At 54.6% G+C, this 15878-nt stretch overlaps 1 protein-coding gene across 5 annotated transcripts in view; it reads right to left on the reverse strand.

Annotated features, from left to right (window-relative positions):
* LOC147359739 (maestro heat-like repeat family member 5) overlaps nt 1-15878 on the reverse strand; it is a 59956-nt gene that overhangs the window by 19920 nt on the left and 24158 nt on the right. For 3 of the 5 annotated variants that reach the window (XM_086337543.1, XM_086337542.1, XM_086337541.1), the window contains 9 exons: nt 15730-15809; nt 15384-15519; nt 13730-13825; nt 12154-12258; nt 10532-10667; nt 10054-10226; nt 4692-4847; nt 3658-3812; nt 2141-3225 (listed from right to left, as the gene is read on the reverse strand). In XM_086337543.1, the coding sequence (XP_086193669.1) occupies nt 3072-3225; nt 3658-3812; nt 4692-4847; nt 10054-10226; nt 10532-10667; nt 12154-12258; nt 13730-13825; nt 15384-15519; nt 15730-15809 (1191 nt within the window). In that variant the 3' untranslated portion in view covers nt 2141-3071. Of the gene's footprint in view, nt 1-2140; nt 3226-3657; nt 3813-4691; nt 4848-10053; nt 10227-10531; nt 10668-12153; nt 12259-13729; nt 13826-15383; nt 15520-15729; nt 15810-15878 lie in introns of those variants that run through there. The other 2 variants (XM_086337544.1, XM_086337545.1) reach the window with 2 other exon arrangements.

Consider the following 15878-nt stretch of genomic DNA (forward strand, 5'->3'; position numbering starts at 1 on the left):
AAGTGGGCGAGGGAGACTAAGAGGCAGAAACTTTCAGCTACAAAATAAGTCATGGGGATGGAATGTACAGGGTGGGGGATACAGTCAGTGATAAGGTAATGGCTTTGCAGGCTGACAGCATTTTGAAAAGTACAGAAGCACAGAATCAGCATGCTGTGCATCAGGAACTGGCGCAGTGTGGCAGGTCAGGGAGAAGGCACTGGCACCCACTCCAGCACTCTCGCCTGGAAAACCCCATGGGTGGAGGAGCCTGGTGGGCTGCAGTCCATGGGGTCGCTAAGAGTCAGACACGACTGAGCGACTTCACTTTCACTTTTCACTGTCATGCACTGGAGAAGGAAATGGCAACCCACTCCAGTGTTCTTGCCTGGAGAATCCCAGGGACGGGGGAGCCTGGTGGGCTGCCGTCTATGGGGTCGCACAGAGTCGAACACGACTGAAGCGCCTTAGCAGCAGCAGTATACTTCAAAACAAACAAACTCACAGAAAGAGAGACCAGAGGTGAGGGGTGGGGATGGGGGAATCAGATGAAGGTGGTCAAAAGGACTTCCAGTTATAAAGAAGACGAGGGGCGCCACGTACAGCATGATTAATGAACACCGCTGCGTGTTATACGTGGAAGTTACAAAGAAAGGAAAGCTAAGAGTTCTCATCACAAGGAAAAATACTTTTTTTTCTTTTGTATCTATATGAGATGATGAATGTTCACTAAATTACTGTGGTAATCATTTCATGATATATGTAAGTCAAATCATTATCCTGTACACCTTAAACTTAACCAGTGCTGTATGTCCAATTATGTCTCAATAAACCAGAAGAGAAAAATTACAACCTAGAGAACTTTCTAGAAACGTAGAGACTTAAATCTACATATTCAAAAGACTTATCAGGTACCTGAGAAAATGTACACAGAATGGTCTAATCTAGACATTTCTTAGTAAAATTGTTGAATTTCAAAGATAAAGAAAACAATTTCCAAAGTCTCCAGGCCAAAAGATAACTTATAAAGACAACAAAACAAAACCAAACAAAACAACTGTCGTGGGGCTTTTCAAAAACAAAGCAAGGCAACAACTGAGCAGCACTAAAAAAAATTACTTAGAGACTTCCCGGGCAGTCCAGTGGTTAAGACTCCATGCTCCCAAAGCAGGGGGCTTGGGTTCAATCCTTGCAGGAGCTAGGATCCCGCATTCTGCATGGTGTGGCCAAAAAAAAAAAAACCACCAAAAAACAAAAGTTAATAAAAGAAAATGTGAACCAAGGATTTTATATTCAGCCAAGCCACCTTTCAAGTAAACAACTTTCAACATAAAAGAAGCTAGGGCTTTCTGAATCCACGAGCCTTCTTGAGGAAACTGTCAGAGCATTAACTTTGTCAAGCTAAGGGATGGCCTAGACTCTCTGGCAAAGGACTTAGGGTGTGTGTGTGTACTCTCTAGAAACCAGTGTGGGAGGAGTACAGTGCAAATTTTGACAAAGCACTGTGCAAATGAAAACACAGCTGGATGGGGATGAATAATCTCACTGGTTGTTCCACGGGCATGGCTGGGAGTTTCAGGATATCAGCAAAAATGGCTAAGCCAGACGTTAAAAAGTTAACAAGGGAGTAAGGACACTAAAGTAGGTGAGGATACAAAGGTAACAATTAGAACAAAATTACAACTCTTCCTAAATAAAAAAACAGCCAAAGATCAAAGAATACGCATCTCATGGAAGAATATGTAGCAAATAAAACACAGGCAATTACAAAATATTATGACAGAACTGAGATTTGACACGTCAGTCGTATCAATAAATGTGAATGGACTTAGCTCATCTATTAAAATAAAAAGATTTTCAACCTGATCATAGGTCAAGACGGAACTGTGTGCTGTATATACGATGACACCTAAAACAGATGAATTCTGAAAGGTTAAATGAAAGCACAGACAAATGAATACTGGGCAAATGGGGGAAAACAGGGAAGTGGGGGACGTGATTCTGGTAACAAAATGGAATTCAAGCCCTTCAGGCATTAACTGTGACAAGGCAGGGCACTTTTTACTGCTGAAAGTCACGATCCATAAAGAAGATGTAACACTTATGAATATGTATACACCAAATAACATGACAACCTTATGAAGTATTAATAAAAACCACAGGAGATGGAAGGATACATAGATAGAAGCGTATTAATAACAGGAAACTTTAACACACCACTCTCAGTACAAGACAGATCAAATAGACACAGGTTAAGTAAGGAGGTAGACCTAAGCAACAGAATCGATAAAGTAAATCTTTATAGCAAGTCCTATACCTGATAATAGAAAAAAAAAAAAAACAAACAACACCCTTTCAGGTGCCCATAGAATATTCACAAAAATTGTTTAAAAGATCAGTAAATTACATAAACCAGAAATATTTGATGACATTCTCTGATCACAATGCAATAAAACTAGACATTGCTAATAAAAACTAAAAGTCCCTTCCACATGAAAATTAGAAATCTTCCTGGAAAACAGGGTCCTGGGAGCTGGGAGCTGGTGAGCGTTCTCTTCTGGTGGCTTCCGATTTTTCAGGGGTTGGAAGCAAGGTCGGTGGCCGAGTGTGAGGCGGGGGCAGAGGTGCTGGGGCTGAGGGGAGGGGAGGGGTGGGGAAATGTGGTTTCTGGGCCGCCCCGAGGGCTCCGTGGAGATGCGTGGCTGGCAATTTAGGGGTGGCGGCACGCTTTCCGGCACTTGCTGCACGGGTGCAGGTGTGAAGCAGTCGGAGCCAGTTGAGTTTTGCAAGCTGAGTGTGACAAAGGGGCCAAAGGGCTTGGGGTGTGCTCAAGGGGGTTCCTTTGACACCAGAAGGTAGGTTCTATGCTGGCAAGGAGGGAGGTGAGGACAGGGGAGGGGCCATGAGCAGTGAACATGGAGGTCCCGGAGGGCAGAGGCTCACTGGTCGGGGGGTGGGTACCAGATGGAGTGAGGCGGGAGGGGGTCAGGCCAGGGGACAGATGCTTGAAACCGAAGGTGGCTGAGCCGAGGCTACGACTGTGGGAGGGGGAGGCTGAGGGAGATGGGAGAGGAGGTCCCGGTGTTGAGGCATCAGGGTGAACGAAAGATGCTGGCGTCCCCAAGATCAAGCCAGTGGGAGTGAGCGAGAGGGTGTCGGCGACCAGGAGCTACAACCTCAAGGTTCCAGGAGTGACCCAGGGCAGGTGCGTGGTGGCTGGGTAAGCAGGTGGTATAGACTGAAGACCTGGGATTCAGAACTGGGATTTTAGAGATAAAGTACTGTCTCCAGGCTCAGGGGCCTGGGGACTGTGGTGCCACTGGGATGTGGGGGCAGGGTGAGGGTCCCTGGAGGAACAAGAAGGGTAGAGAGGGTTTGGTGTTAACAGGGGTCTTGCCGGAAGCAGCCAGGATCCCGGGCTCCTCTCTGCCAGGTGATGGGTGGTGGTGGCTGGGTGGGGTGTTTTATGGGGTCACCGAGAGAAGGGACGGTGTGTGGTGCCTCCCCAGGGATGGCCCCAGGAGGGGCACAGTAAATGAACAGATAAGTACTCCTTCGGGGCTTGCAGCCCTGTTCATGGGCAAGCAGGAGGGCAGGCAGGGTGCAGAAGTCCTGCCCTTTGCCTGGGGGAGGATGGACGGTGGGCACTGGGGTGGGGAGGGAAGGAGGGCTGAGCACCTGTCCAGCGGAATGGAGAAGTCCAGGAAGGCGGCCACCAGCTCGGAGGTGTGGTTCCGGGCCAGCAGGGTGATAGCCTGCAGGGCATTTTCCTTGGCTTGGGGAATGCGGACGGAGCAGAGCTGCAGGTGGATGGCCCGGCCCAGGCTGGCAACCTGTGCGGGGAGGAAGAGTATGGGGAGAGGGCTGGTCTGGGCAGGGGGCCAGACCCCACCCCGGGGAGCCTGAACGGGGAGGGAGGAGCTGCCCTGATGGGCATGGAGCCCCTTCAGGTAGAGTGCTCTCCTGAGGGGGACACACAGCCCTGCCCTGGGGGCTCTAAGAGGGAGGTCTGACGGGGGAGGCTCTTCTCTGCCCTGGACACGAGTCAGAAGGGGACCCCAGGGCTGGGGGACAAGCACCATCTGTGCAGCATTTGGGGTCATCCAAGTCTGTCCAAACATTGCCCAATTGCTGAAGGTTCAGACACACCCAGGGGCTAGAGCCTCTAGCCCGTCTTGGGGCTGGGGGGACATAGGGTGTCTGCCTTATGTTCAGATGACGTCGTGTCCTGGTCATCACTTTGGTACCTGCTGCTCTGATGTCTGGCAGGCCCCTCCCCTTCCGCTTTTGGGTTTCATTACTCATCCATTCATGCCTGGTTCCGAGAGCACCCCCCTGAGACATCAGTCATCTTCTATCTGGGAGTGCCCCCAGGGCCCTGCGTTGCTCCTCCTCATCAGTCTGGAGTCAGATCCAGAGCTCCTGGAGGGTCTGGGCTGGGCCTTCCTCCCCCCAACTCCCATCCTATCCCTGTTTCATCAGCCCATGTCTGCCCCAGACCCTGCAAACAGCCCCCAGGGCCCCGGACACCTGTGTGGGCCATTCTGTCCTGCATTCACTCACCCATCAGAGGGTGGGGCCTGGGTCTCCCCCTCAGGCCCAAGCTTGCGGATGCCGCCTGGGACCCGCGGCTCTAGCCCCTGGGTGCTGATGCTGGGTCTGCCCCCCTGCCCTCTGCCCCGTCATGGTGGACCCTCTGGGGGCCCCACTACCCTCACAGTCTCCAGCTTGGCCCCGTGCTCCTGGATGGCAGTGAGCAGCATGTCAGCGGCCGCCTGCACGCGGAAAGGGCTGGCGGAGCCCAGGCCATCGATGGCCGTCCAGATGAGGTCGGTCAGCTCTGCCATCGTGAGATGCTTCATGACCTCCTGTAGCGGTGGGAGGGAGGCACCGTCACCACGGTCCCTGGTGCTGGGCGCCCGCCTGCTTGGCTGCACTCATACCCCATCCCAATGCTCAGGCTCCCCAAGTCTCCAAGCACTGCCAGATGCCTGAGCCCCATGCCTCTGGGGCCCCAGCAAGAGCACCCATCTTGCAGTGTGCTCTCCTGCACGTCTCTCAGAGCCAGCCACAGCCCAGGGGCAGGAAGAGAGGGTGTGATGACCAGCAGAGGGGCGGGGACATGGTGCTCTTCTTCACTAGGCCTCAGGGCTGTTCTGGGGCACGCCTGACCTGGCCAGCCTTGACCTTTCTCTTCCTCTGCCCAGTCATCACCTCATCTGTTAGCCTCCGCCCAGGCAGCTACTCCCTACTCCCCTCCTCACAGAGCTTTAATCAAGAGCAACTCAACTTCAGATCTTCAAAGGACCTTCAGGGTCACCTTCACCAAGCCCCAGGCCTGGGAAGGCAGGTGAGCTGCCCTCATTCACGGCGCCCGGGAGGGCTAGGCAGGGCCAGGCTGGGTCCAGAACCCAGGGCTCCCATGCCCTAGCAGGGCTTGCCAGGGAGCCTGACTCTGCTTGCTGCCCACATTCTCCTGGGAGGGGGCGTCCAGTGGGGTGGGTGTCACCTCCTACCCCAGACCCTGAGCCGCTCTGGAGGGATGAGGGTACTCTCAGGGAATGCAAGGTCAGGGGGTGGGATCCCTGCTCCACAGCCTCAGACCACAGTCTCCAAGAGGGAGACTGCCCAGGTGGAACCTTCTGGAAAGACTTAGAGCAGTGCTGCTCAATATGGTAGCCACCAGCCATACCCAGCTGTTTAAATTTAATTACGAAAAATTCAAGGAATCCCTGGTGATCCAGTGGTTAGGACTCTGCACGTTCACCGCCTAGGGTGTAGGATTGGGAACTAATCGTACGTAGCTCAAGCTACGTGGTGAGCCCATAAAAGAAAATGAAGCAAAATTTAAAATTCAGTTCGTCAGCTGCACCAGCCACTTTTTTTTTTTTTTTACTTTGGCTGTACTCGCTTGGCTTGAGGGATCTTAGTCCCCTGACCAGGGACTGAGCCTGGGGCCCAGCAGAGAAAGCACTGTGCTCTGACCTCTGGATGTCCAGGGCACTCCCTGCACTGCTACATTTCAAGAGCTCAATCGTCACACAGGGACAGTGGCCACATGTACAGTGCAGATACAGACACTTCATCGTTCTAGAAAGTTTCCCACAGGGACAGCTCTGACTCTGAGCAACTGGTAACCAAAGGAAGACGGAATGCTGGTGGTGAAGTCATACTTGGGAAGGCTGACGGAACACTAAGGCTTGCGAAGATGGTCAGATGATAAAATGTTCCTGGGCATGTCAGAGTATTTGTTGAGATGTCTGACAGTCTGTTAGGATGTTTGCATGTACATTAGATATAAAAATATATGAATGTTAGAATATTTATTATTAACAGAATCTTACTGTTCTAAAATTTTGGTAGTGTTTGTGAGAATGTTAGTTTACCAGTTATTGATTAGGAGGTGAGGATAATTTTAATGGCATATTTGTTCAGTTCAGCTCAGTCTCTCAGTCATGTCTGACTCTTTGTGACTCCATGGACTGCAGCACACCAGGCTTCCCTGTCCATCACCAACTCCCAGAGCTTGCTCAAATTCATGTCCATCAAGTTGGTGATGCCATCCAAACATCTCATTCTCTGTTGTCCCCTTCTCCTCCTGCCCTCAATCTTTCCCAGCATCAGGGTCTTTTCTAGTGAGTCAGTTCTTTGCATCACGTGGCCAAAGTCTTGGAGCTTCAACATCAGTCCTTCCAATGAATATTCAGGACTGATTTCCTTTAGGATTGATTGGTTTGATCTTGCTGTTCAAGGGACTCTCAAAGTCTTCTCCAACACCACAGTTCAAAAGCATTAATTGTTCAGCCCTCAGCTTTCTTTAGGGACTTCCCTGGTGGCTCAGACAGTAAAGTGTCTGCCTACAATGCAGGAGACCCAGGTCCGATCCCTGGGTCAGGAAGATCCTCTGGAGAAGGAAATGGCAACCCACTCCAGTACTCTTGCCTGGAAAATCCCATGGACGGAGGAGCGTGGTAGGCTACAGGGGTGGCAAAGAGTTGGACACAACTGAGCGACTTCACTTTCACTTTCAGCTTTCTTTATGGTCCAACTCTCACATGCATACGTGACTACTGGAAAAGCCATAGCTTGGACTAGACGGACCTTTGTCGGTAAAGTAATGTCTCTGCTTCACAATATGCTGTCTAGGTTTGTCATAGCTTTTCTTCCAAGGAGCAAGCATCTTTTAATTTCATGGCTGCAGTCACCATGTGCAGTGACTTTGGAGCCCAAGAAAATGAAGTCTGTCACTGTTTCCATTGTTTCCCCATCTATTTGCCATGAAGTGATGGGACTGGATGCCATGATCTTCGTTTTCTGAATGTTGAGCTTTAAGCCAGCTTTTTCTCCTCTTTCACTTTCATCAAGAGGCTCTTTAGTTCCTCTTCACTTTCTGCCATAAGGGAGGTGTCATCTGCATATCATTATTGATATTTATCCCTGCAATCTTGATTCCAGCTTATGCTTCATCCAGTCGGGCATTTCACAAGATGTACTCTGCATATAAGTTAAATAAGAGAAGACAATATACAGCCTTGACGTACTTCTTTCCCAATTTGGAACCAGTCCATTGTTCCATGTCCGGTTCTAACTGTTGCTTCTTGACTGGCATACAGGCATACTTGTAGCTAAAAGTAACTTTTTGTGTTAGAATATTAGAGTACTATATAAATCTGGTTAGATCATTTGTTTTAAGATTGCATTTAAAATTGTTTGCTAAAATGGTAAACTTTGGTTAAAGTTCTAGTATTAGAATGTTTTTGAAGAAATTCAATCTGGAATGATGGTTAGACTCTCAGAATCCCAGAATACTACAATCTCAGGTTTGCTAAGTACTTGTGAATATTTTATTTTAGCCCAGGGCATGAAAAAATGTGAGCTGGAGGTGGCAGTGACGGTGGTTCTGTGGTTATGGTGGTGGTGTTAGTCATGGTGGTGGTGGTGGTGGTGATGGTGATGGGGATGGTGCTGCTGTTAGTGATGGTGATGGTAGTGATGGTGATGGTAGTGATGGTGGTGGTGGTGGTGATGGGGATGGGGATGGTGCTGCTGTTAGTGATGGTGGCAGTGATGGTGATGGTAGTGATGGTGGTAGTGATGGTGGTTCTGTGGTTATGGTGGTGGTGTTAGTCACGGTGGTGGTGGTGGTGGTGGTAGTGATGGTGGTGGTGATGGGGATGGGGATGGTGCTGCTGTTAGTGATGGTGATGGTAGTGATGGTGGTGGTGTTAGTGGTGGTGGTGGTGGTGGTGTTGTTAGTGGTGGTGGTGATGATGGTGGTGATGGTGATGGTAGTGATGGTGGTGGTGTTAGTGGTGGTGGTGGTGATGGTAGTGGTGATGGTGATGGTAGTGCTGGTGGTGGTGGTGTTGTTAGTGGTGGTGATGATGGTGGTGATGGTGATGGTAGTGGTGGTGGTGCTGTTAGTGATGGTGGTGTTGGTAGGGATGGTGGTGACAGGAATGCTGTTGGAGGTGGTGGTGAAGGTGGAGATGGCTCATGGTAGTGATGAAGTTATAGTGTTTATAAGACCACATGGGGAATTCAGGACAGACTTGGGACAAGAACCCAGGTCTGTTCTCCAGCCCAAACCTTCTCAGAACCATCATCCCTTGGTCAGCAGACCCTCCCATCCTCTCCCCTTTCTGTGCTCTGTCCATCACTGCTTCCTGTTCAGAAGCTGAGCTGAGTGCCCCGTCCCTGTGTGCTGGGGGCCATGCAGAGTGGGGCAGACTGCTCTTCCCAGGTCCTGAACCCTATGTTCCTAGTCACTCTGTCCACTTGAGAACCCCAGTGCTCCAGGACCCCTTAACTCCTGGGCGCCTCTGAGCTGGCCCTTGGGAACCCTCCCTCCAGCCCTGTCTCTTCCCCTAGTCCAGGTCCTCAGGTGTAAACAGAAGCCCTGCCTGGTTTCCCCATCCTGGCCCTGGACAACTGATGCACTGGCTCCAGGGCTTTAAGTTTTTCCCTGCTAAACTTTTCCGGATTGGCCTCAGTGGGCTGACAGCCACTACAGCTGCAGAGAGCACAGTTCTGGACTCAGACAGGGCTGGATTCAAAACCCACTGGGCACCTACTAGCCAGGTACTGCCCCTTCATCATTCGGTTCAACCTGACTCCACTGAATGGGTGTTTACTGAAGCCTGGTTCTACCACCAGAGCCTGTGCTGCGCCCAGGTGGGACTCCACTTCTGGCCTGGAGGTCTAATGGGGAGACTGACAGGCACACCCCATACAGGGGTCTTCATTAGTCATAGGTTCAACAGCAAGAGGGGCCACCATAGAGGAGACATCATGAACTGATCACTCCAAACATGAGGCTCTAGGAAACTCGGCCAGTCCAGCCAATGCCAGCATCCAGCCCACACCCGGGATCCCAGCCTCGCTCATCTTCAGAAAAGGCACAGTTCACACAGATATGGATGGTCCCAGAGACTCGGGATCTCACTGAGATGACGAAAGGGAGCCAGGGAGCTGCTGGACACCCCAAGCCACTGACTAAGGAGGGCCTGCAGGAGGTCAGATGACAGCCGAAGAGGGGAGACATGCTATGCCTTCAAAGGAGGAGGTTTGGCTCTCAGAGGGTGGGGAGAAACCTCGGGCAAGTGAGGAAATCGAGGCTGTATCTGCAGAGGGTCACCGAGAAGGACACTGTTCAGTGCCTCAGAGGACGCCCACCTTGGGAGCTAGCCAGCCAGCGCCGTCTATTAGGAATTCCTGGCGGCTGGAACTTCATTGGCATCACTCTGCCCATTTCACGAGGAAGACTGAGGCTCAGACAGAAGGAGCTTGTTCAAGATTGCACAGCCGTGAGAGACAGAGCTGGGACTCAAGCCTGCGCTGCTGACTCCAGCATCTATCTCCAGCCCCTCCTCCCCCAACTCCTCGTTCCCAGGAGACATGGTCCTCCAAAGCTCTAGTTAATCACCAGAGATGCAGGTGAGATCCTGGCCTCAGTTTTAATATTCACACCCTGGCCCCAGGGGGAGCCCCGGGAGAGGGTTAGTGGTAGGGGTCGGAGCAGAGCATGGCCACATCCCCCCACCCAGATCTGCCCAGGATTCTAAAGGCTTTGACCTTGATGACTTGGGAGCTGCCGGGGTGCAAGATGTGGTCCTTCAAGAGTGCCACCTCCCGGGGGCTGGGGGGAGCAGCCTCCTGGTCCCCGCTGCTCCAGAGCAGGGCTCCTTCCTTGCTGGCCTGGGGAGGCTCCTGGGGGGCTGGTGCTTGCTCCTGTGAAGCTTCTCCTCCTGGTCAGGGATGGGATGGGGCAGGGGTGAGGGTGGGCAAAGGCAGGCTTGTGGTCTAGGGCGGGACCTGCAGTGGGTGCAGTGGGGTCATCTGAAGTCAGGGTCATGCCTGGGTCCAAGTTTAGGGTGGGGAGTCAGTGGGTCTGCAGGTCAGGACAAAGCCATGACTGTGCTGACGGCTGAGGTTAGAGTCTGGGTCTGGGGGAGGTCTGGGGGGAGTTGGGTTCAGGAGTGCTGGCATGGGTTGGGCTGAGGCTGTGGCTGTGGTGGGAGCAGGTCCTCCGTGGGGACCCTCAGAGGCTCACTTCTCTGGTGCAAGAGGAGCTTGTAGAGATGGCCCAGCCCTTCCAGGCTGGAGCACTGGGTAGTCTTGTCCGGGTCCTGGCACAGAATCCCCAGCATGCCCACCAGCTGCCCAATCCGTTTGAAGTCCTCTTTGGGCTGTAGTGAGAGTGCAGAGAACCACTTATGCAGATCCTAGCAGCCACGCACTCACCCCAGCACGGCTGGCGTCGGAAAGGATCCCTTCAAACTCTATGCAGGACCGGGATTCAGGTCTGGACAAAATGTTTCTGTTTAGTTGCTCAGTTGTGTCCTACTCTTTTGCGACCCCATGGACTGGAGCCCGCCAGGCTCTTCTGTCCCTGGGATTTCCCAGGCAAGAATACAGAAGTGAGTTACCATTTCCTTCTCCAGGGGGTCTTCCTGACCCAGGGATCGAACCTGTGTCTCCTGCATTGGCAGGCAGATTCTTTACCACTGAGCCACTGGGGAAACTCCCCAGCCAAAATGTTAGGGGATGCCAAAAAAGCTCAGGACACAACAGAAAACTATCTTAATGCAATATTTATCAAAATCAAAGTGAATGCTAAAAAATCTGTCATGAAAACGTTCCAAAATTTTAAATAAAGACAGGATCTGAGCTTGCATATCCATGACCTTGCCTCACTCACCTCACCCTAATCCCAGCCCTGGTTCTAATAAAGCTTTATTCACAACAGGTGGCCAGCCCAAGGGCCAACGTTTGCTGATTTGTTTAAAACATCCCATTAAAATATTTATCTCTCTTGCAGAGTGTTTTGGCGCCTCCACAAGTGTGCCCTAGGCAAGTGCCTGACTTGCCTCTCCCAGACCAGTCTTACGTTGCAGAAGTTGATTTTGAGTAAACGGAAGACCCTTTGAACCCCTGCAGAGGGGTCCTCCTCACCAAAGGAGTGCTGGAGCTTGCCTGGAACACTGGAAGCTTGCCTTTGGCAGAATGTGGCCGTTTCCCAGCCGCCCGCCTGCCTGTCCACCTTCATTAGAAAGGCACGCCCGTCAGGCACCAGGCCGAGGAAGTAATTTCATCTCCCTGTGAGTCTCCCTGAGGAATCGATGCTGATTTTGGCTGATAAATGCAGAACCACTCACTCCCTGAATGCGTGCTGATGTTCACTCAACCCAAGGGCGTTAGTGACAGATGGCGGTTAAGCTGTGATCCGTGAAACGATGGGGATGGTGATGGACGAGGGCAGAGGGACAGTGGCTGCTCCGCGCAGAGCTGCCTGCCCTAGTCTGGGGCAGGGCGGCACTCTCACAGTCTCCCATCTGACGCCCACTGTGTCCCTCCGAGGAGGACTCCTTTCCTCCCACTGCCCTGAGAGACAGGCTCAGGGTGGATAACCTGCCTGAGGCTTCAAGCTGTGTTGGCAAAAGCCCAGTGTCCTGGGTCAGGCATCAGGGAGCCTGGGTTCAGCCTTCAGCTGGGGCCCCCCAACCCCCAACTCCGGCTGTTTCCTTGTGTGTGAGGAGGAGGAGTGCCTGGCCAGGCCACAGGGGACTCGGGGATCCTGCCTGTCCTGGGGGCAGGGACCCCATGCGCCTTGGCAGCTTGGGGAGAAGGGCGGCTTGGCGGGTGTGGGCCTCGGGCCGGAGAGATGGTACTCACGTCTAGGTAGAAGTTGTGGCTCAGGAATTTGAGGAGGGCCATGCAGCTGTGGACAGCCCGTTGCCGCTCGTGGGCCTTCTCCGACTCCAGCCAGACGTACAGGTGCTGCAGGTGGTGGGGGAAGGGAGGGGAGCGGCCGCTGAGACCCCAGCTCCCTACAGGCCCCGCCCCCAGCCCGGACCGCACCCTAAGCCACACCCACTCAAGGCCAGGCCACACCCTCAGCTCAGGTCCCTCCCAGTCCCAGCCCCAAGCTCGGTCCGCCACTCGCCCTATCCAGCCTTCCTCCTCTCTTTTCACTGCCTCGGCTAATCCCTCTGCTCCAGGCCAGCGTTGCTACCCAAGTGAAAGTGAAAGTGAAGTCGCTCAGTCGTACCCGACTCTTTGCGACCCCATGGACAGTAGCCTGCACCAAGCTCCTCCGTCCATGGGATTTCAAGGCAAGAGTACTGGAGTGGGTTGCCATTTCCTTCTCCAGGGAATCTTCCCAACCCAGGGATCGAACCCAGGTCTCTCGCATTGTAGACAGACAATTTACCGTCTGAACCACCAAGCAAGAGGAGGTGTTAATTCTTTCTCTTGTAGCTGACACGCCCCTCCTGCTGAAAGTCTTTTGAGGCGCCAGGTTCTTAACCCGTTTCTCTGCAATGTATATCTTTCCAGAACAATGCTTTTCTGTGCACACCATAAAGGCACAGAGTTACAAAGAAATACAAACGCATACTGAGACAGGTTGAACACTTCTTAAGCCGCATTTGAGCCTCTTTGTTACGGATTGGACGATCTGACGCTGCGTGAGGATGAAGAGCTGGGAGACTCTGTGACTCGGTTGTGTCCTGTGACGTTTTCTCCTGGCCGGGCTCACACACCCCACCCTGACGTCCATCTGTGCACCCCAGGTCAGCAGTCCCTGCAGCAGTCCCCTCAGCTCCACTGGGCCCCGAGCCTGAGATGGCCTGGCCCCTGCTGACCTAACCTCACTCTGACCCACTGCCCCCACCTCTGCGCCCACCCCAGGCTCCAGCCATGCAGAACCTCCCTCCATTCCGGCCCAGTGTGCTCGCTGGGGTTGCTCAGCTTTGCTCCTGTGTGCCCTCTGCCCCGGGGCCCTCTCTGCCCCTCCTCTGCAGAGGCCTGCTGGCCCTGACCCCCACCCTCCCAGCAGAGGCAGCCTCCCCTGTCTGGGCCTCCCCTGACTCTGTTGGCTTCTCTCCCTCCTATCAGGGAAGGACTCTGGAGGGCAGTGACGGAGTGGGGGTGGTAGGCTTGGGAGACGCCCTCAAAGCAGGGAACCTGCTGCAGGGGCAGTTCTCTCAGTGGGAAGGAGGGCAGGTCCCTCCAGGGCAGGGCCACGGCCTCTTCCCTCACCAACTCGCTTTGCTGTGGCCTACCTGGCCCACTTGCCACCAGGCTGTGCTCACTGCACCTGCCCGCCCCACTTGTCTTAAACCACGGTGATCTCTAGAGACGGACAGCCCTCGTCTAGACCAGTCCCAAGCCTGGCTCAGGCCCTGCGTCCTCTGCCCCCCCCCCCCCCCAACCGCCATCCCCTCCCCGCACTACCCTGCGCCCTCACCGACAGCAGGAAGTGCAGCTCCTCGGCTGTGGGGTTCTGCATGATAAAGGTCTGCAGCATCTGCTCCAGTGCCCCCGCGGTCTCCTTGTAGAGGGTCTGTGTGGGGCATGGAGCAGGTCAGGGGGCAGCTGAGCCCCAGGGCCAGAGGGATGGTTGAGGCCTCCTGGGGGCCTGTGTGTGTCAGCCTCTCGGGGCCCGCTCCCTGCACGCTCCCCAGGATGGGCTGCACACCAGCGAGCTCACATCATGCCCAGGAAGGGCCCCCTAGGACCCGCACTGGGCAGCCGTGGAGCATGGGTGGTCTGGGGCCTGCCCCAGGGCACAGGATTCTCAGTGGCCGAGAAGATTCACGAGTGTGTAATCCGCTCAAGACCTGGCCCGGAAGGCTCTCGTGTCTACTTGAATGCTCTGCCATTGCCATCTTGAAATTCTCAAAAAAGGTTTAAACAAAGGCCCCTCATTTTCATTTTGCACTGGTCCTGCAAACACAGGAGACCCTCAATCTTGGCCGCTTGGCGAGTCAGGCTTGCCCAGGGAGGGAAGGGCCACAGGGAGTATCCACTGGAGGAGAGCCCTGTGGCTCTGGCCGTCATCTCTCTGGGGGCCACTTCAGCTCGATGAGCCTACCTTTGTCACCTGAGAACTGGGCTGGAGCCAGACCCCTGTCAGGGTGGACGTGGACACAGGGTGAGAAGGAACAGGAAGCCCCAGCCCCGCGCCTGGCTCCTGGCTGCACTCGCTGAGGGTCTGGCCATGGGGTCATCACGTGGTAACCCGGGCACCCTGGACTCCCACAGGGTTGGAGTCTAGGCAGACATCCCCCTTCTGGAGAGCCACTGCAGTAGTGTCGCCCTGGGTCTAGGGGGCCCCTCACTGTCACCCACACCCAAGCTGCCTGTCTGCCGGCTCCATCCTGGACTCAGCCTGGGGAGGTGGCCTGAAGAGCCTGGTCCGGGGGCATGGGGCGGAGATCAGCCCTGCCTCTCCCTCCCGACACCTCCACTTCTCTGAGCTGGTTCCCTCCGCTCTCTGGACGGGTCACTGCTGGGAAGCTGAGCTAACGCAGATGGGGGTGGGCCTGGCGCCCGGCGGGCGCTCAGCACCGGCTGCCTGCCCTTTGCAGTGGGCGGGGCGCCTGGCGGGGCGCGGCCGCTTGAGGCTGCACGCGCCCCCCGGTGGCGGCTGCCCGCAATGGCCGGCATCTCCCCGCAGTGCGGCTTCCCTTGCACAGAACTTGAGGGTGGGCGGCCGGCCAGGGCCGTGGAGCGCACATCAGAGCTCCTTCTTGCAGCCACTAGCGCGGGCAGGACCAGACCAGCTGCAGTAGCGGCGTGGGTGACACTGAGCTGCACGCTCTCAGTGCCGGCAAGAGGCAGGGAGGCCACCCATTCTATGTACAGAGCGCTGCTTTGCCCCACACGTGGGACATCCAGGGTTTCCTTTCAGCCTCAGTGCTAAGTGGCACTAGCTCTTGGATCATCATCCCCTTTTTACAGGTGGGCTCAGAACAGTTAAAAGAAACACCCCCAGCCCTGGCCTACGGTGCGAGGCGGGTGCCTCAGCGGCCCCCTCCCAACCCTAGAGCAGTACGTGGGACTGGACATTCTTCCCCGGGGGCCCCCCTCCGGAAGGGGTGCAGGTGCCAGCCTCGCACCTGTATGTTGGGCGGCTCCAGAAAGAGGCAGGTGTGTTTCTCCAGGACCTCCAGCAGCGGCAGGGACATCACGCTGCGGAGGCTGATGGACAGAAGCCGAGATTTCTTCTCCAGGTCCAGCTGTGGCCTCAGCTTACTGTGGGGACAAGTCAGGGAGGGTGGGGGCCTCTGTAAGACAGCCAGCCGCCTCCCACGGTGGCCTGCGCTGGCTCAGGTCCCTGGCCCTGCCCAGGAGGGCCTTGAAGCCTGATGTCTCCCACCTCGCTGTCCTGAGGGGCGCCAAGCCTGAGCTGTGAGGCTGATGGTGGATGCTGAGCAAGGCACTGCGTGGGGCCGGGGAGCCTACCAGAGACTGGAGATGATGCGAATGGTCTGCTGGCGAGTCGGGGTGCACAGCGTGTCCTGGGGCTCCTTCTCCATCAGAAGCTGCAAATCCCAGGTGAAGGCTGTCTTTCCACATACCTGGGCCTGTCCCCTGACACCAAGTCTCCTTCC

The sequence above is a fragment of the Bos grunniens genome, chromosome 14 (assembly GCF_055505025.1).
Source record: "Bos grunniens cultivar Pamir isolate PY7600 chromosome 14, Bosgru_T2T1.0, whole genome shotgun sequence".
NCBI lineage: Eukaryota > Metazoa > Chordata > Mammalia > Artiodactyla > Bovidae > Bos > Bos grunniens.